Source organism: Diabrotica virgifera, chromosome 2 (genome assembly GCF_917563875.1).
Source record: "Diabrotica virgifera virgifera chromosome 2, PGI_DIABVI_V3a".
Taxonomy (NCBI): domain Eukaryota; kingdom Metazoa; phylum Arthropoda; class Insecta; order Coleoptera; family Chrysomelidae; genus Diabrotica; species Diabrotica virgifera.
Window position 1 is genome coordinate 1,172,558 of NC_065444.1, and position 22,007 is coordinate 1,194,564.

Sequence of the window (22,007 nt, forward strand, 5' to 3'; positions counted from 1 at the left end):
ATTTTTGAAAAATTTCATTTTTTAAAATAACTTAAAAAGTATTAGTGATAAGAAAAATCTTATAGAGTAAAAAATGTAGATTTCGCTATTATAAATTTGCTAGTTTCATTTTGTTTCTCCGTAAGACAAAAATTAGTTAAGATATGGCTGTTCAAAATTTGCATACACTCGTGATTAGTGACCCATTCAAGCTTTCTCAATTATAACCCTTTCTAAAATAAACACTTTATACCGGTGAGACTGGCAGATTATATAAAAAATAGATAGGTAAGTAAATTGTTTGTAAAGCGGTAGCGATTAATTTCATTTGGGGAGCTAAACACGGCGAGATTTTCATGATTTTTTACAAAAAAAAAGAGGGCCAACTTTATTTTGAGCGTAACTCTTATTGAGCTCTTGAGTAACTCTGAGCTTATTTTTAATGCTAAAACTTTTGTTAACAATTAAAACAAAGCTTTTTATAAACACTTTAAAAAAGTTTACATGGGTATTTCCCGAAAAGTGCTTAATTTTTCGGTGATTTCACCTGGAAATATTCGATTTGGAATTAGACGAATAAGAACGTATTTTTCAGGAGCTACAACTTTATTTTTATTTGATTGATAGACTTTACTGATACACCATTTTTTAGGTTTTTTATAAGCTACACTTTTGCGAAGGATATTTTTTTCGATAAAATATTTACTTTTTGAGTTATTTGCGAAAAACCGTCTAAAAACGTAGTTTTTTTGTCGAAAAATCAACATTTTCAATGGCAAATAACTCGAAAAGTATCGACTTAAGTAAAAAATTCTACAGAACAAAAGTTGCTTAAAATCAGTCAATTTATCCATTTCCGGTCTTATCTTGAACGTATGTTTTTTCACCCCCGGGAAAGGGGTGACTGTCACCCCCAAGTAAAAGCAACCAACGGCACAATTTCAACTTTGAAGTAGAGGGTAAGTAGAACCTAAATCCAAATTTTCATGCAATTCGGAGTTGCCCCTGAAAATTACACGGTATCGCCGAATTTCCCGTTGATTTATCAGAGAGTTATTATTTTCACTGGAAATGTATTAGGAATCACATTAATCATAGGTGCCAGCGATGGTTTCGTTTTATAGGAATTTGTCCTTGTTCTCATACCCTTGCTCTATTTTTTTTTAGATCTTATTAGCTAGATATTAACCTCTATATTTGTATTTTAGACCGCTGATGAACCTACAAGAAAAGCCATCTACCAGCAGAAAGTGGCACCGAAAGGTCAAAAACCAAACTTTTTTACTAAAGAAGAGGGAATCGCTAGAGTCCAGAAGGAGTTTTTTGGTTTTCACATAGAACTTTCCACCGGGTATAAAGTAATTGCCGATACTTTTAATGAAAATGAAAAATGTGGTTTAAAGGAAATCGAATTTATAAAATTACTAGAACCCTGGTTATCCATCAAGAAAAATTCAGCTTATAAAGAGGTTATCAAAGTAGGGTAAGGTTATTTTTTAGAGCTTTCCTAGTACATAATACAAAAGATATTAAGACAGTCAAGATTTAATTTCAATATAGAGCATCACCATTCGCTTATTTATTTATACGTGGAAAATACCAGGAACCAACGAAGCCAATCGAACTGACCACATCCCACCCCAAAAACATGGGCAAAAGATATATTGTGTCGCCAATATAGATGTAATAAACGACTATACATGTACTAGTGCGGTCCGATAAGTACTTAGTCTTCAAAAGAAAAACGAAAATAAAAGACTAAGTTTTCAATCCAATGGCATATAAAACAACATAATGTTGTTCCACATCCCACCAGACTGAATACAATGGGAACCTTCTCTGGTGACACCTCCGAGGCTTCTACAATTTGTAAGTCATAACGGATACAGAGACTAAGGAAGATAAGTGAATTTTACAATTTATAATTCACGTCCCATCTGCTCAGCGCGGTAAAGATCCAACGGGAATGGTTCTCTTCGTACTCCAATCAGAGTAAGCATGTAAATCAAAAATGTATAACCATTTTCAATTTCGTTGCAAAACGAAAATACAGCCACATCATATTCTAGTCCAATTAGAGAGTGCAGCAAGCACCTCTACCGGTTTCGAAACTTATTAGTCTCTCATCAGGAGGCACATATGCTGCTCTCTCATCTTCCTTAGTCTCAGCATCCGTTATGGCTTGCAAATTGTAGAAGCCTCGGAGGTGTCACCAGAGAAGGTTCCCATTGTTTTCAGTCGGGTCTAGGACGTTTCATCGCCGCCGTTTCGATGCCGCCAGTTCGATGCCGATGCCGGCCGATTCATCGCCAGTCAATTAATCGCTATCTGATATATTTCCGAATTTTCGGCAGTTACAATTATTAGTTATTTTTAGTATTAATTAGGAATTCTAGGAAATGCGAGATATGACGGCGATGAAATGGACTGGCGATGAACCGGCGGCATCGAAACGTCCCATTCCGTTTCAGTCTGGTGGGATGTGGAATAACATTATGTTGTTTTATATGCCATTGTATTGAAAACTTAATCTTTTGCTAGCAGTTGCCGCTAGGGCATCTATGCCATTTCGTTTGTTGCAATCCGTGACTGCACGCTGGGGTTTGTTTTGGTTGGATCAGAGAGAGCAGCATATGTGCCTCCTGATGAGAGACTAATAAGTTTCGAAACCGATAGAGGTGCTTGCTGCACTCTCTGATTGGCCTAGAATATGATGCAGCTGTATTTTCGTTTTGCAACGAAATTGAAAATGGTTATTAATTTTTGAAAAACGAAAATTTTGGAAAATTAGCGATTTATTTTTGAACGTAATCTCCTTTTAGCTCGATACGCTTGACCCAGCGATCCTCCTCCTTTAACCCGTCTGAAAAATACCTTTTCTCGAGATCAGCAAAGTAGGCTTCGGTGGCGGTGATGAACTCTTTATTCGACTTAAATTTCTGCCCGGCGAGTGACGTTTTCAAGTTTGGAAACAAAAAGAAGTCGTACAGGCCCAAATCTGGAGAATACGTTGGATGGAACGGCAGTTTGTAGCCCAATTCGACCAATTTGGTCATGGCGATGGCGGAGGTGTGAGCTGGACGTTGTCTTGGTGGAAGAGTTTTTTTCTACCACAATTGGGGCTGTTTTTCTGAAATTCGGCGTCGAATCGGTCTAATAATGCGGCATAATAAAGCCTTGTGATCATTTTGCGCTCTTCCAGAAAGTAGATATACATAGATCACGCCTTGTGAATCCCAGAAAATGATGGTCATCGCCTTTCCAGCCGATTGGACAGTCTTCGCCCTCCTTGGAACACATTCGCGGGGTGACGTCCACTGTATCGACTGTTCGAAGTGGTCTCATGGTTGCGTTTATTGTTAGAAGTTAGAAAATGCGCCGGCCATCGCGACGACAGCTTTTTTATGCCCAAAATTTCATGTAGGATATGACTAACAACATCTTTTGAGATGCCTACTGTCTCAGCTATCTCACGCACCTTCAGTTGGCGGTCTACCAATACGAGATCGTGGATATCTTTCACGTTATCCTCAGTGGTAGCCGTTTTCGGGGCACCTGGGAGTGACTTATCAAAAGCCACCACGTTGAAACTCGTTAAACTATTTTTTGACGGTTTCCATCAAAGGAGAACAGTCACCGTTTACAGCATTCAAGCGCTTTTTGATTTTGTGTATTATCCATTGGCGACTGGAGATTTCTCTTGCGACAGTGGCGCCATCGAGCGGAGAGACTAAATACTTATCGGACCACCAACGTATATACACTCACCGGCAATAAATTCCGCCACCCAAAATTTTTTATTTAGTTTGACAATAAATTTATTATTTGCACTCCGATTTTTAAGATTCTAGTATCAGTTTGTATGTACATGTATTGATGTCGATTGGTATTATTCCGGTAATAAAAAAAAATTTGCTTGCATGGCATTATACAGGGGTGAATGAAAGCGTTGTATTTTCTCCTAACTTTAAAAAATTCTGTGGAAAAATGGAATAGCTGATTGGCTTTCATAGTCCTGTCATATTATCCCGGAGGCATCACCAACATTTTGTTTTTTGAATTATCCGAATATCTCTTTTCTTGTAAGAGCTGTACCATTTTTTATAAATAAAAATGCTGATTGACTCATATAATAGAGGTTGGATTGATAAGATTAGAATGGGATAAGGTTAGAATTAAAAAAAGATATTTGTCGTCATCCTAGGCTTCCAGAAAATTTGGTACCGTTATGGCCCTGGTAGAGGAATATCGGGCTATTCCCAAGGCAAGGATAACACATCTTTATTCGATGCTAAGCAGATTGCGAGCAGTCGTTACTGCAAGAGGTGGACGTACCCGCTATTGAATTGTTTTGCTTTGTTGTTAATTTTGTTGTTTTGTTAATTTTAGTGCGTTTGATATTTTTAAATAAATAAACCTTAAAAGCAGAGTTTTTTATTACACCTCTTACAAGAAAAGAGATATTTGGATAATCCAAAAAACAAAACCTTACTAATACCTTCATGATAATACAAAACGAGTTTAAAACAAAATGAGCCCTCCAATTTTTCCACATAATTTTTTAAAATTAGGAGAAAAAACGCTTCCATTCACCCCCGTATAATCTCATGTAAGCAAAAAATTTTGTAACCGGAATAATAACGAACGACATCAATACATGTCGCCTACAATCTGATGCAAGAATCTTGAAAATCGGAGTACAAATAATAAAGTTATAGATTATCAAACTTAATCAAAAATTTTATGTGGAATTTTGTACCGGTGAGTGTATATATAATTTTAAAATATGTACATATTTACGTTTCAGATTAAGAAAAATTTTGGAATCAGGACTACAAAGAAGAAATACCAATCGTCTTTATTTAAAGAAACCTGTCTGCCATAGCAAAGGCAGTAATTTCGGAAGTGCAGGAATCATCGATTGTTACGCCGCTTTTCTCATTTTTGGCATAGGAATTGTATTGAGTATTCTATTTTGTTTGGCAGAATTGATAGTTCAGCACAAATTTCAAAAATAGTTCGAAAACTGCATGGCGTTACTCACTGGATAAATTGAAATTGAAAAACGCTATGGCCTCTATTTTATGAAAATGTTGTTAATGTAGACATAGAATGACCTAATAAAGTTATGTGCACACTGTTGTTAATTAAATTATTTGGATTAAAGTAGGACTGTAACAAAAAATATAAAAAAAACTGTAATATTATTATCATATTATCCGTATGCATCCCAATGGTAAATATAAAATTCTCAATTGTATATCAAACAATGCGCAATAACTACCTCTTAAAAGCCACCAAATTTCATTAGCATATCTAAACCAGTTTTAGAGCAATAAATAAATCGCCGGTTTGTAAGAAAAAATTCAACATCCCGTATCTCGTAAACGAAGCATTTGCATTTGCTGAAAAATATGTTTATAAAGCAAAGAGTCAATATTTTTTCATGCAGAATATCGCATTTCTTCTATCGAAGTTCGCTTAAATCGGACAACAGGTTTAGGAAATTCGAGACATCAAAAATGACTAATTTTGTGGGTCCGTTTTTCGTGCTGGTCAATGTATTTCGTCAACTTATTTGGTAAAACTCAATGTTAACGAATAAAATATTTAAACATTTTGGTAATATAATGGCATAATGTAACATAATAACTACCTGTGCATAAATATTTCCATAGCGTCTCCTCAATATTATTGATAATTGGGTCTAAATAATACGTTGCGATTTAGAATGAAGAAGTAAGGCATATTATTAAATTAATGATGTAATACATCTTAATTTTAAAGAATGGTATAAACTACAGCTCAAACAAAACTACTTTTGATATAATTTAGTTAATGTAGTAATAGAACCGAGTGAAGATTAATCACACTAAGTAGGTGAAACTAAATTTTTAGGTTGAGTATAAAGAAAGATTGAACATTCCCTTGAATCAAAATAGTAAAATGAAGATAAGCCAAACACTATTCATAGTTTTTTTACTATGTAAACTATCATTGCAGCTTGAAAATTCTGATATAATTAAAATATTAATTGATTTTTTGGTTAAACTCAATCGCTCGTCACGTCACGTCAGAGCATTTTTATGTTGGTCTAAAGGTAACAGTATTAATAATAAATTTAAAAAAAGTCTAAGTTTTATTCTAATAGCACATACAATAAAATTCAAAATATTATTTTACATTCACCAGATTAAAACGATTGGGACCATTTTCTGATTACATCTCCGAGGCTTCTAAACACGCAAGCCATAATGGATGCTCAGACTAAAGAAGATGAGGGAATTTTACAATTTATAATTCACGTCCAATCTGCTCAGCGCGGTAAAGTTCCAACGAAAATGGATCTCCCTCGTAATTCTATTGGAGTACAAATGCAAATTAAAAATGAATAAACACTTTTAATTTCGTTGCAATACGAAACTACAGCTGAATTATATTTTAGTTCAAGCAAGCACCCCTACCGGTTTCGAGACTTATTAGTCTCTCATCAGGGAGTGCATATGCAGCTCTCTCTGACTGAACCAAAATAATCCCGGCCTCCAGTCTCGGATTGCAACGAACGAAATGGCAGGGACGCCCTTGCGACATCTGTTAGAAAAAAGTCTAAGTTTTAATCTAATGGCACATAAAATAAATTTTAAAATATTATTTTACATTCCACCAGGTTAAAACTATTGAGACCATTTTCTGATTACACCTCCGAGGCTTCTAAAAATACAAGCCATAACGGATGCTGAGACTAAAAAAACTGAGGGAATTTTACAATTTATAATTCACGTCCAATCTGCCCAGCGCGGTAAAGTTCCAACGAAAATGGATTCCCCGTACTCCGATTGAAGTAAAAATGCAAATTAATTATGAATAAAAATTTCAATACGAAACTACAGCCGTATTATATTTTAGTTCAACCAGAGAGTGCCGTAAGCACCCCTACCAGTTTCGAGTTTTTGATCTCCAAGTTTTATGCGCTATTAGATTAAAATTTAGACTATTTTTTAGCAGATGTCGCTGGGCATCTGCCATTTCGTTCGTTGCAATCCGAGACTAGAGGCCGGGATTATTTTGGTTCAGTCAGAGAGAGCTGCATATGCACTCCCTGATGAGAGACTAATAAGTATCGAAACCGGTAGGGCTGCTTGCGGCACTCTCTGATTGAATTAAAATATAATACGGCTGTAGTTTCGTATTGCAACGAAATTGAAAATGATTATTCATTTTTAATAATTTTTAAAATGATCGACCTAATAGAGGTTCCTTTTTATTATTAGAAAATGAAATACTTCTGATGAAAGGGCTTTGGGAAAATAACTTTACTAGCATGATTTCAAGCAGTGACCATCACTTCATGAATTCTTTTCCAGATATATGACAAATTTTTCTTCTCGATGCTGGTTGCAAGCGTGCAAGAGATATTTTTAGAAAGGTAAGGTACCTAATTAAGAGGCTACATCAACGCGTAATCAAAACGGAAAACGCGTTCCAAGATTGCAGTTTTAATTTTGAATATTTTGTCGAGATATTTGGCACACATACCTATGCGTAATGCAGTAAAGAATGACGGTATAGAACCCAATTTGAGAAATATGTTAGAATGTGGAAATAACTCTATAAAATATTACAAAAACGAACCTGTACTACCATTAAGAAGACCAAAAAAATATACTTTATTCAAATAAACTTTTTTATCCCATGATTAGATTTTGTGTCACATTGGAACTACTAAAATTGATTATCTACAACAAGAAATCGAATATATTATATAACTAATAACTGATTAGTCAACATACAGAAATAGTCACTGTCATTTTGACAAACCTGCGTCGGTTTTCTGCGACAAAGTGTAATAGCACGATTCTCTTATCTGTTCTGTTATCTGTATCGATATTTATGTTCAGTGCAGTAGTTGTATTATTTCTTAAGATATTGGAATTCGTTAGTGTTGATCCATAGGGAAGTAGTGTTTGTTTATAATTTATTATATTTTTGTGTAATAGAACTAAGTTGTCGGAATACTTGAAAAAATAGATTATTATTAATTGTCACATTTACAAGAAAACCTTCACAACATTTCTATTATGTTCTTCAGATTAACGTCAGGATTCTTTGTTTGTACCATATTGGTTTCCTGTATTATCACGATTAAATTAAACAAACTACAAATTTTGTTTGCTTTACAATCCTAAACATATAACAAATATATTTTTGCAACAATCTGTTCTTTGTTGTTCTGAATCAAGCTTGTCCTTGTGGCATTTCTGTAATTAACTATTCTAAATGCAAAATAAGTCACAATTTAACTAAAAAAATGATTTTATTAACTTAAAAAATTCTTCTAATATTTGTATTTTGACAACGACGTTCGATTTGGACGTCGAAACGTTAATAAAATGATTTTTTAGTTAAATTTTTAAAACGCTATTTTCCCGTTTAGAATAGTTAATCGCAGTTAGTTCGCATAATCAATGCGAACTTACCGAGACAACCTGTATAGATATATGCACTTCAACAGCAGTTGAACAGGGAACGAGACACGCTGTATACCACTTGTATGATGTTTTTACGCTTTGATGCAGTCTTCTTACGGCTCACCTCCACACGTATTATATCGAAATATCGAAGTTTTTATAAACATATATTTACTAATAATAAAATGATTTTCTAAAAAATTTCCAATTAGAGCGTCTATGATTATGATGTCACAATATTGTGCCTTCATCTAAACAGTGTCAAATATTGCCGACGCACTGTTGCCAAAGTTTCGCAGAAAGTTAGAAAAAGGGTGTGCTACTATCCCCCGAAGTAATACTTATTGATGACGCGCTGATGTGGCTTCTTAAAATAAAACGTTTCTTTGTAAATTTTTGATACTTTTTAGGCTGAAAGGTTAAATTTATTCAGACTTCCGTTCAGATGGGTTGTTTGGGGGCATACCAACCGTTCGATTTTTGAGGACTTCTATCTAAGACTCGATTGCAAGTTTTTTATTATTGAGGAGAATCATTACAATACTTTTGTGATTACTTCTTTATATAAAATAAGCGAACATTCCTCAAATATTGTGGAAAATAAAATAGGAGAATGGAGCCCTAAAACAGGGTTTATGGAGTTTAACGAGCTATTATTAAGGAATCGAACAAATTTAATGCATCAGACCATTAATGTTTCCTATACAGCAATGTTTAATGATTCGTTTAACCACTTGCACGACTTTAGGTATAACTTTTCAAATATGTTACTATTATTTTTTTTTTTTTGTAATGTGTCCATTTTTCATTATTTTCAACTCGTTGATAGGTCTTTAAATGTCTAATAACCGACAGTTTTTTTAACATAATAATATTATCTAAAAAAAATCACATGTTTTATATTAGAGATCCACATCGTGATCCAACGCTGAAAGTAAACGCAATTCTTGTAACATATGCTCTAGAAATGTTAAATACAACAACTTTTAACATATATCAATCGACTTATGGATTCAAACTAACCAACTCTAATATATATAATGGTGTGGTTGGGGATCTCCAAACGGGCAGAGCGGAAATCTCAGGTAAACTATTTTGTTTTCATCCATTTAATAACTCATTAGAACATATAGAATGACAAATGAGGTGTAGAAAAAGAGCTTATATCCCAAAGAAAGCTAGGACAAATAATTCTCGGAAAAATATTTTCAGACAAAAATCCCACAAATTATCCCTGGACAAAAAATTCTCCAGGGCCAAAAAAGATTCCTGCCGAATTAATAAAATGTGGCACAGATAAACTCTTTCAAGCACTTACTTGGTGTATGAACAAATATATAAACGGTGTCACACCACCCAGTTTATGGAAAGTAGCTTATATTTCTTCCATTCATAAAAAAGGAAATAAGTTGGATTGCTAAAATTACAGAGGAATATCGGTAACTAGTACACTAAGCCGGGTGTATGACGCATTCTTAGAAATCTCAATGAGATGAAGTATAGGGAACAAGAAGAAGAAGAACAGGCTGGTTTCCGCGCTGGAAGGACTTGCACAGATAACGTCTTCTGCCTAAAACAATTAATTGAAAAAAAAATCAGCAACCAATCAAGAGACCCATCTCATGTTTGTTGACCTCCGTAAAGCATACGACAGCGTTCCTGTGACTAAATTGTGGAAATCACTACAAGAAACTAACATCAGCTACACTCTAGTCAAAGCCTTAAAAAATATATATGAAAATTCTACATCACAAGTAAAAATTGGCAACACACTATCTAAAAAGTTCATAGTTAACAAGGGTCTGCGCCAGGGCTGCTGTATTTCACCAACTTTGTTCAAGATATATGTTGCAAAAGCACTAAACCAGTGGAAACGTAAATGCCACGGTATGGGTATAGACTGGAGAGGTTTGTTTATATACCTTACAATTTGCTGATGACCAAGTGATCATAGCTAATGATAAAGACGACCTACAGTTTATGGCAAGAAAAATAAAAGAGGAATATGAACAGTGGCGCTTGGGAATTAATGTGGAAAAAACTAAATACCTGCCCATAGGAGCTGAGTTATCCAATATCGAACTAGAGGATAATGAACAAATCACATCATGTAGTGAATACACGTACCTGGGAGTAATCTTCGATAGAACGGGAAAAGACGATGAGGAAATAAAGAAAAGGGTAACACAAGCTAGAAGAACAATTGGCTGCCTAAATGGAATACTTTGGAGCTTCGAAATAGGAATACAGCGAAAATACAATATCTATGAAACACTTATTAAAAGCAGCCTACTTTACGGAGCAGAAACTTGGGAGAATAACCGAGAAAAACAGGAAAAAATTAGAAGCTGTAGAAATGGATGTGTTTAGAAGATCGTTAGGTATATCCCGTAGGGAAAGAGTTCGAAATGAGGAAGTAAGACGACGAATTTAAATAGATGGTTACTTAACAACAGACATTGAGAGGAAACAGTTGATTTGGTATGGTCATGTTCAAAGAATGGAAGACACAAGATTTCCCAAAAAGATCATGCAATGGGTACCACCAAACAGCAAAAAACAAGGAAGACCCAAAAAGACATGGAAAGAAGGGGTAACCAAAGCAATGAGTACAAGGGATCTTAGAGATGGCCAATGGGATGATAGAAGGACGTGGAAGTTAGGCATCGGACAATGTCGAATATAAATCTAAAACCGATACATACATACAAAAAATTCTCACAAAAAATTCCGTACCAATAATCCCCACAATTTTTTTTTTGGACAAAATATCCCAAAAAAAAATCTCGGACAAAAAAAATCACCAAGAAATATTTGCTGCCGAATAGTTCTCTAAAAGTTTTCCCGTGAATGCAATCGACGCAAATGTTTATCAGCTTCAGTGCATGAGAGTTATAGCAATCGCCATGAAACCGCTTTTCGCCACGAAAATAATGATTAGCAATTAAAATTAAGCATAAATTGTAATTTCGATTACCTTTCGAAGTCCAATTGTGAGTTTTTTCAAAAATCGTGGAAGATATGGGGAATGAGCTAAGGCTCATATTTTTCGGTATTACTAAAAAAATTACTACCATACGCCGAAGAAATAGTTGATGACTACCAGTGTGATTTCAGGCCTGGAAGATCGACTGTTGATCAAATATTTACTATTAGACAAATACTTGAAAAATATTGGGAGTATAATCAAGACATGCATCAATTCTTTATAGATTTCAGGCAGGCTTATGATTCAACTAATCGTCCAACACTATGAAATGCAATGGTCGAGCTGGGCGTACCCAAGAAACTAACTGCGGTAACGCAAATGGGTATAAGTTAGAATAGGGGAGAAATATCAAATACTTTCTGCGTAAATTCTGGCCTTAGACAGGGAGATCCGTTGTCCCCATTGTTGTTTAACCTGGCCTTAGAATATGTCATGAGTAAATTTATCCAAAAATCAAACCAGACATAGCTCCTCGGGGAGAGGTCAGATGGGAGAAGGTCTGTAGGAAGGCCTAGAAAAAGGTGGAAAGATGCAATCAGAGAAAAACTGGAGAAAATGGGAGTGAGACAATGGGAAATAGTGACACAGGACTGACCAACGTGGAAGGCAATAGTAAACGCGGCAAAGACTCTCAAAGCGTTATAACGCCATTAATGATGATGATGACTAAATATTTTTGACTTTAAATTTACAAAAAGGAGCAGGTTTTTTGAATTAATCGGCGGGCTGAAAAGTTCGTAGGCTGACACATAGATGGCGCTACTGGTATTAAATCCATCCTCTAAGAATCCATATGATTTTTAGTCAGCCGTAACATTTAAAAGATGCGTTTATAAATTTGACAGCTGTCGAACTATTAGTTTAAAAGATATAGCATTTTAAGTGAAGCAACTTATGTTAGTTTAAATAAAATGGATAAAAAGGAATTCCGTACCTTAATAATTGATTGCTTTTTGGCGAAAAAAATACTTTTGAAGCCAAAGCTTGGCTTGATAAACAATATTCAGAGTCTGCACCAGGAAAAGCAACCGTTGAGAAATGGATTGCTAAGTTTAAACGAGGCGAAATAAGCAACGAGGACAATGCATGCAGTGGTTGCCCCAAAAAGGCTGTTACCGATGAAAACATCAAAAAAGTGCACAAAATAATTTCGGATGACCATAAAGTGAAGTTGTTGGAGAAAGCTGATACTGTAAAGATATGAAAGAAACGCGATGGATATATTGTGCATGAATATTTGGGTATGCGAAAGCTCTGTGTAAAGTGGGTGCCGCGAGAGCTCACAATCGATCAAAAACAACAACGAATTGGTGTTTCTGAAAAGTATTTGAAGCTATTCAGTCGTAATAAAACCGAATTTTTGCGTCGATATATTACAATGGATGAAACATGGCTCCATCATTCCACACCGGAATCCACTCGACAGTCTTCCGGGTCGACTGCACGTGATTAACCGACTCCAAAGCGTGGAAAGACGCAAGAGTCGGCTGGCAAGGTTACGGCATCAGTATATTGGGATGCGCATGGTATAATATTCATCGACTATCTCGAAAAGGAAAAACCATTAACAGCGACTACTACATTGCGTTATTGGAGTGTTTGAAGGACGAAATCGCGTAAAAATGGCCCCATTTGAAGAAAAATAAAGTGCTGTTTCATCAAGACAACGCAACGTGTAACAGATTACTGAAAATGATGGCAAAATTTCATGAATTGGGCTTCAAATTGCCTCCGCAGCCACCGTATTCACCAGATATGGCTCCTGGCGACTACTGACTGTTAGCTGACCTCAATATAATGCTCGCTGGAAAGAAATTTAGCACCAATAAAGAGTTAATCGCCGAAACTGAGGCTTATTTTGAGGCTAAACAAAAATTGTATTATAAAAATGGTATTTAAAAGTTGTATGACCGCCATAATCGTTGTATCACCCTCAAAGGTAACTATATAGAATAATAAAATCAAATTTTATCAAAAAAAAATGTCTTTCTATGTTAGCCTACGAACTTTTCAGCCCGCCTGTTACAATCAAGATTATCGTTTTCAGGACCAGCAGTTATCATCACAAATAGGCAATGTTTTGAAGAGTTATTCAAAGCACAGTGAGCAAAATATTTAAGCGAATAAATACAACATGATTCCAACAGCCTTGGCTCATTCCCCATATCTTCCACGATTTTTGAAAAAACTAAACTCACAATTGGAATTAGAAAGGTAATCTAAATTACAATTCATGCTGAATTTTAATTGCTAATCATTATTTTCATTCCCGAAAGCGGTTTCATTGCGACTGCTAAAACTCTCTTGCACTGAGGCTGAAAAACATTTGCCTCGATTGCATTCAAGGGAAAACTTTTAGAGAACTATTCGGCAGCAAATATTTCTTGGGGATTTTTTGTGGGGATATTTTGTCCAAAAAAAATTGTGGGGAGTATTTGTCCGGAATTTTTTGTGGGGATTTCTTGTCCGAGGATAATTTGTGGGGATTGTTTTAGGAGATTTTTGTGGGGATTTTTTGTGGAGATTTTTGGTCCGGGATTATTTGTCCGGGGATTATTTGTCCGGGCCCCTCCCAAAGATGGTATTAAAGGTGAGAAATTTGACATCAGGTTCCAAAATTGTAACCGAAAGTTCTGTTTTTGTGTACACACTTCCTAGACTTGGTCAGATGCGCTTAATAATGCGATATACAGTCAGTATACCTACTTATTTCCTTCTGCAGGATTGCTTAAAAATTAGTCCCGTTTACTAGTTTTGTTCTATTTTTAGGAAACGTTCTATTCATGTATGTCGATAGAATAGACGTAGTGGATTACATTATATATTGTTGTCACTCTTGCTTAAGATTTATCTATAAAGCTCCACCACTATCTTACGTATCCAATTTGTTTAAACTGCCATTCACTTCAGATGTATGGTACAGTTGTATTGGATTAATCGTAATTATATCCATTACAGGTGAGTACTTTAACTAGTAGCTACAATATTATTGATATAAATATTGAAACGGTGCCAAAAATACGATCATTTCACCCTTTTAATTTTCTAAATTATGATCTTCTCGTTGTCCTTATGCCCTGTAAGAGCGTCGGACTTTGGTATCACCTATCCATCTTTTACCCATTTGTTCCACGCCTTCCGGTCTCCTGCCATTTCCTTCATCTGTTGCACTGTTTGCCCTCTCTTGGTCCCGATTTCCTCAATTTGTGATTATAATCATTAATGATAATCGTGATAATCATGTAATATTTACAACATCCATGTTACTTATAACAATTCTAGTCAATGTTTCCATGACTGTATAATTTTAAAGGGTTTTTACCCAAATGTTTTCAATTTCGGTGGCTTAGCAAGCGAGCATCCTGTTCAGCACTGATGATGATCTGTAATCAGATCAAAAACGTTCTCCATATGTGATGTAGGGAATGTGTTTAGGGAATTTTAATAAATTATATACTTTTTATAAAGGATTTTACTTAAATTTTTTGAATAAATCCATATTTTACTTTCCAGCTTACATTATAGCAACATGGGAAGTCACTAATCCAGTTTTCAAAGATAGTGAACAACACAACAATATTGCAAAACTACAGCCAGCATGGTTTGACATCATAATGATGCAATTAGGGGCCATAACCCAACAAGGCGCTGAAGCTGAACCCAAAAGTAGTTCTGGAAGGATGGTGTTTGTTGTTACTTTTATTTCTATTTTGTTCTTGTACACTGCGTACACAGCGAATATTGTAGCTCTATTACAAAGCACATCAGACGTAATCAAGAATTCAGAAGACTTGGTAAACTCTGGAATTGGACTGGGAATTAGGAATATTACGTTTGTTCTGAGACTTTTAGCGGTAATGTATAATATATACCCTTTTATTTACTAGATTGTTCAATTAGTTTTGCGATTCGATAAGAGAGTTGCTACTAGCCTAACTTTTTTTTGTTATGTTGGTAGGTACACTCTTCATATGAACGTACGTGAAGTTTTATTTAAATCTGTCAATTCATTATTTTTTTAGAAGCCATTTAGTATCGATGTGTCACAGTATTTTTTAAAATGGAAATAATCAAGTATCGTACAGTGATTAATTTTTTATTTTTGGAAGGTTTAAAAGTAAAAGAAATTTAAGAATGAATGTTGAAAGTGTATAAGGACTCTTCGCCTTCAATTATTACAGTAAAAAGATGAGTTGCTTAATTTAAACGTGGTCGTTTAAGCCTTGAAGACGATCCACGTCAAGGACGGCCAAAAACAGCAACAACACCAGAAATCGTAGAAAAAACACAGGATATGGTATTGGAAACTCATCGAGTAACTGAAAGTGAATTAGTAGAATCCCTAGGCATCTCATTGGGCAGTGTAAGCAATATTTTGGCCTAAGTATTGGGTTTCAAAAAGCTGTGGTCACAATGGCTGCATTCAGCAGAAAACTGAGATGACTAATCGATTACTTAGCGATGTGTAATCGCTAACGATTCTTCTGAATGGTATTCTTTCATGTACATACGAAATAGGTTATGACAACTGTCACATTTTTCAAAATGATTTGCAAATACGTGAAAGACACCCCAAGAACAGAAATAAAAATTATTATGAAATGGTAATTTATAAATAACCCCATTTAATTCATACATATTTTCAAATTCTTGAATTTCTTGCGACATAGGTAAACCTAATAGGTACATACGAATAATCCAACAAAGCAGCTCAGATATTTATCAGCGTGATTTATATGCCTTTCAGCCTTCCTTGCCTTCAATTCATGTTTTTTTAAGATACATAACTTAAAATATACGTGTTAGACACACGTCATACGTCAATATTATTTTGATTTGCTAAGAAATCATATTTCAAAACCGATGTTTAAAATGGCGACCGATAAGTCATCGAATAATAACTAATCGACAATTTATGTGGCATTCAGCAGAAAATCGCTAAGCGATTAGTCATCGATTGAGTCTGCTGAATGCACCCAATGGGTCGCATTTGCTGACAGGGCCGCGCCGTCCACGTGTGCAATGTGTGCGGCGCACACAAGCGCCAGCAATTAAGAAGCGCCACTAAAGTTTTCACAAAAATTTTAGGTGGGTCAAAATAACACCCATTTTTTTCAGCTTCTACCAAACGGGATATCATAAAACAACACTTTGCAAGTCTGGCATTAAAGCATTTACCTAATACACGCTGGTCTAGTAGAATTGATGATTTAAAGCCATTATACAAAAGTTTGTCAGAAATTTATTATACTTTATAGATAAAATATCAACATTTACATTCATATGCTCAGTTGCTCAGTCTACATACCTATGGTAAACAGTTCTGATGAAAGTTAACTTCGTTAGCCAAATTTTTCAATCAGAAACAATGAACATAAAATAAATGTCATACAAAGTTAATTTTTTTTATTGTGTTCTCGAGCATTAATATCAGTAAATGAAAGATTTTCGTATTATAAAATCATGTTAATTCTTTCAAATTTGTAGTATATTATTTGAACGACGCGACAGTACAATTACAACTTTTGCGTAGAAATTTGAAAAAAAAACTAAGATTTAATGATCATCTAGGATCTAGATATAGAGGGAGACGATTTGTTTGAAACATTATATGAATTATAGGTACAGCTGCAGCCTTTGTTAAAAGAATTAACTAATGATGTTTGTAAAATTTTAAAATATATACTTTTAAAGGAATTAACTGTTTCTTCTTCTTGATGTGCCTATCCGTGATGAATGTTGGCGATCGTCATGGCAATCTTTATCTTAGCTGCAGCGCGAAAAGCTGCACAGATGTTGTGTTAAACAGGTTCTGAGGTTTTTAACCAGGATGTTTTCCTTCTTCCTGGACCTTGCTTTCCAAATATTTTTCCTTGTACGATGGCTTGTTGGAGGCCATATCGGGATTCATTTCGCATAATATGTACAAAGTATTCTAATTTCAAAATTTGATGGTGGTCAGTAGTAGGTACCTCTCGGTTCTTCTTAATTTTTCTGAGATCCTCCCCATCATTGTGACCCGGTCAGTCCACGGTATTTTAAGAATTATACAGTACAACCACATCTCAAAGCTTCCAGTTTTCTGCACATATCTTCTGTTTCCGTTTAGTAGAATTCCTTTTTCAGTTTCGTTCAAAGCTTCGATAAATATTCTTTTAGAATAGAGATTGAAAATTAGAGGGTACAAAATACCTACAGCCTTGCCTCACTCCACGCATGATTTTTACTTACTCTGTGTGTTCACCTTCAACTCTGAGGTTTGCAGTCTCATTCCAGTAAATGTTTCTAATTGTTTTCAGATTTTGGTTGTTAATTCTTGCTTATTTTAATATTTACGTTATTTTGGTGTGCTGTACTCGATCAAAGGCTATCTCGTAATCAACCAGACATGCGTATATGTCGCAACTGACGTCTCTGCATCTCTGGAATAACACTTCTATTGAGAACTGGAATAATACTTGAATTAACTTAAGTTTGCCCAAATTTAACAATAGCTCTTCGCATTCTGTCCATATCTGTTGGGTCTGCTGAACGATCTCTTTCTAAACTGAAACTTATAAAACATTATTTAAGATTGACCATATCAGTCAAGGGCTGTTGACAAATTTATCTATCATCTCTATAGAGTCATCAATATTAGACGATATTCACCATGTTATAAAAATATTTTCCGAACTGAAGGCGCGAAAAGTGTTTTTTTCTGAAATAAATATTTATTTTCATGTTTACCTGTATATATCTTTAGTTTTTTATGTCGTTCGCCAAAGATTTATTTTTACTTAATTATTTAACTTAGTTTATTTTCTTGTTGCATGTATGAGAATTTTCAGTAATTTTTGTTTGGTTACAATAAATAATTGTTCATTTTTATTCACATTATTTAAATTAACGAGATGATTTAAAAAAATGCGTATTTTTGGGCGCCATTAAATGTTTTGCACACAGGCGCTAACACGTGCTGGCGCGGCACTGTTTGCTGACAAGGAACACAAACGCATTCGAATGTGACTTTCTCAGCAATATATTTAGGGCGTTTTCGAAAGGAGAAATTAGATTTTGTGCGTCGGTTCATCACAATGGATAAGACTTGGTCTATCATCATGATCCTGAATCAAAACAAGTGGTTAAAGAGTGTTATCGGGTTTTTCGGCTCCAAAATGAGTTTATGTTCAGAAATCGGCCAAGAAGATTTTAGCTTCAGTTTTTGGGATGTGAGAGGATTTTTTTTGTGGATTACTTGAAAACTGATAAAACAATAAATTATGGATATTATTGTAACCTTTTAGACAAGATGAAGAAAAAAAATCGTGAAAAAAAAACCGGTTTCCAAAAGAAAAAATCCTTTTTCATCAGGATAATGCACCGGTTCATATGAGCATTTTACCAATGGCTAAAATCCATGAATCAAAGTTCGAATTGTTGGAGCATCCATAGTATTAACCAGATTGGTTCCTAGCGACTTCCATTTGTTTTAATACCTAAACAAAATTATGCATGAAAAGCGTTTTTCCTCAAATGATGAGTATATAACAGCTGTGGAAGCGTATTTTGCAGCCCTTACTGATTCTCCCTTCAGGGATGGAATTTATAAATTGAAATCCCGTTGAAACAAGCGTATTGATTTTCAGGACGACTATACTAAAGAATAAAGTGTGTTTCAAGTCATAAAATTGTGTTTTTCTTATCGAACCGCAAAACTTTTTGAACAACCTCTATGAAGTTCTTGTAACACACTTTTAATGTGTGATTTTGGCAGTACCACTCGTTGAATTGTATGTAGTCCATTGGGACTTTCCCACTTCCTATATAATAGATCATTGAAAAGATGCAGAGATTCCTATTGTGTCCAGTACGCCTTTATAGTTCCACGGTATTAAGTTATTTCCTGCCAAATAGGTTCCTGACCAATTTTGAAGTCATTTTAAGACTTTTCAAAGTAACAAAACATTTAAACAACACACACACACACACTACATATTACTCCTCTGAGCTGGTTATAAGTATATGTAATTACGTGGGTAAAGGTTTAACACAAAGGCCAGAAAAAAAGTTAAATATGACCGACTTTAGTCTAATGTACATGTACAATAATTTTAACACATTTCATCACTTTGTAGACATCTACCGAGCCAATCACAAAAGCTGTATACCAAAAAGTGTCGGAAAAAGGTCGAAGGTCTAATATAGTAGAACTCGAAGAAGGAATGGAGAGAGTAAGGAAAGAATTTTTTGCTTTTCAAACTGATCCATCTGTGGCGTACGGTATTGTTAAAAAAACTTACCAAGAAAGCGAAAAATGTGACTTAAGACAAGTCCGTCTTCTTCAAACTGGAACGCCGCATATTACAATGCGGAAACACTCACCTTACAAAGAAATCGTTAAAGTGGGGTGAGTAAAACTGTTAAAGAGTTTTAAATTGTATATTTCTATTAGTCAATTTTGTGAAGCCGCTCCCATATGAAAAAATTTCTGATTAGGTTCTTTTACACACTCCTGTTGAAAAATGTTCCCTTTAAACAAATCAGAAGCGTACCAGGGACATTTTTGGGCACAAATTTAGTGCTTTTTCCGTTCTTCATTGTTTTTAATGCGTGTATTATTTCTTCTTTTGTAATATCTGGACCTATTTCTCCTGAAGTAAGTTCTATGTATTCGAGGTCCACTCTTTCATCATTAAACAGTTCATCGATGTATTCTGCCCAACGTTGTACTTTTTCATTGGTCTGTGTTATAGCAACCCCGTGTCTATCAAGAAGAGCACCAGTGAGATTTTGTTTTCGTAGTCCAGCCATATTCTTTGATTCTTTTGTATAGGTTAAATAGATCGAATCTTTTTATAGGTCCTCGATCTCTTTGCATTTCTCTTCAAAGTGTTTTTCTTTTGCATTTTGCTTTATCATCTTCCTTATTTCATGCTTAATCTCCCTGAATTTATTGTTATCTTTATTGTCTCCGTTCCATCATATTCAGTATTCAGTTTTCTTTATTGTGTTCCATCATATTCAGTATCGTCGTTCATCCATTCCTCTTTCCTCCTTGTGGAAGTCTTTATAAGGTATTTCTTTACAAGGTTCTAGTAGTCAATGTTTCAGTTAATCCCAGTGCTCGTCAACTGATAAAATTACACATTGGTAAAAAAATAATTTTTGTATATTTCCTTTCAGACTTACAAAATTATTGTCATCCGGTATTCAACAACGGTTGGTGGCTCGTGTGTATAATAGAAAACCGCAATGCAAAGGAAAAGGTGGTACTTTTGCAAGTGCAGCTATCATGGATTGTTACGCAGCTTATCTTATTTTTGGCATTGGACTAGCTACGGCCAGTATAATATTGTTGGTAGAAATCTATTTCCATATGAAGCTGAAAATGTGTCATAACAGATGGAAACATGTGTTGGTTAATAAAATTAGTATTAAAACATTACTCAACAAGTATAATTGATATTTTTGAGGATAGATAGTTTTACACTTTTCACTACAGTTAGTTGCTTGTTTGTAACAGAATCAATCTCACATTAATAAACACAATTTCAATCCATTCTCTAATTTTACTTTGCATCTAACTGGTGAACTTCTGTTTGCCATAATTATGGGAAAGAAACCACTTAAACCTGACTGAACAATATTTTTCTACAGCTTACCTACTGTATATTGAAGAAAATCATTAAAAAAAGGTATTCACTAAACAATTATCTAAGATCAGTTAATAAATTCCGTTACACCCGTAATGTGGTAAGTTGAAAATCACATTGGCAAGTATCTTTGAAAATTTTAATAAATTAGAGGGCCTTTCAAAATGCTCTACTGAAAAATTAGGCTAGATTGACATATTAACTTTTGCCATACTTAGGGCCGGTACTTTATGCCTCGATTAACAGCCCATTAGTTAACGGAGGTTTAATCGGGACCTCTTTAGGGTCTCTTGCCTTGTAATAAATGCAATTATAATTATTATTATACTTATTTTAATTATTATAATACTTGTAATACTGTAATTGCATTTATTACAACGCAAGAGACCCTAAAGAGGTCCGATTAAACCTCTGTTAACTCACGGGCTGTTAATCGAGGCATAAAGTACCGGCCCTTAATGTTACAGAAACAAGGTTACCTGCTGGTTCATTCAAAGGGATCCTCCTGCCTGATTTATGAATATTTCTTGAATAACTTTCTTTGCACTCATTCGTTGTGGGAATCACTTGGGAAATTTGCAAAAAAATTAACATCTATGATTGCAATATTCATTTGTAAACTTTCGAATCTAAATTCCTGAGAATGGTACCTATCTGAAACAACAAAAATCTCGTTACTTAATAAATATCTTCGGTTAATTATATTTAAAGTGTAACTTCAGATTAACTAAGCCGCTCTAAACTTAAAAACCTATTTATGATAGTTTATATGCAGGTAACAGAATCCATTATTGTACAAATTAAATAACATAGGCCCGGTCTTTTCACCTCCGGATAAAAGTTATTCGGAGGTTTATTTGACATATTTACATGTAATCTGCCGGATAAACTTCCTAATAAAATATTTATTCGGAGCGGAGGTGAAAAGACCGGGCC

At 34.8% G+C, this 22,007-nt stretch overlaps 2 protein-coding genes across 2 annotated transcripts in view; both read left to right on the forward strand.

The window, feature by feature from the left end:
- The window catches only part of LOC114335442 (uncharacterized), a 42,376-nt gene extending 37,255 nt beyond the window's left edge, over nt 1–5,121 (forward strand). The window contains exons 10-11 of the mRNA XM_050644195.1: nt 1,188–1,462; nt 4,787–5,121. Coding sequence (XP_050500152.1) covers nt 1,188–1,462; nt 4,787–4,997 — 486 coding nt within the window. The 3' untranslated portion in view covers nt 4,998–5,121. The remainder of the gene's footprint in view (nt 1–1,187; nt 1,463–4,786) is intronic.
- Nucleotides 5,122–9,339: 4,218 nt separating this feature from the next.
- Nucleotides 9,340–21,195, forward strand: LOC114335436 (glutamate receptor 1-like). The gene is made up of 6 exons (XM_050644196.1): nt 9,340–9,532; nt 14,206–14,394; nt 14,950–15,295; nt 15,658–15,799; nt 19,554–19,825; nt 20,602–21,195. The coding sequence occupies exons 1-6, from the start codon at nt 9,340–9,342 to the stop codon at nt 20,879–20,881; spliced, it is 1,422 nt and encodes a 473-aa protein (XP_050500153.1). The 3' UTR covers nt 20,882–21,195.
- The last annotated feature ends 812 nt before the right edge of the window (nt 21,196–22,007 follow it).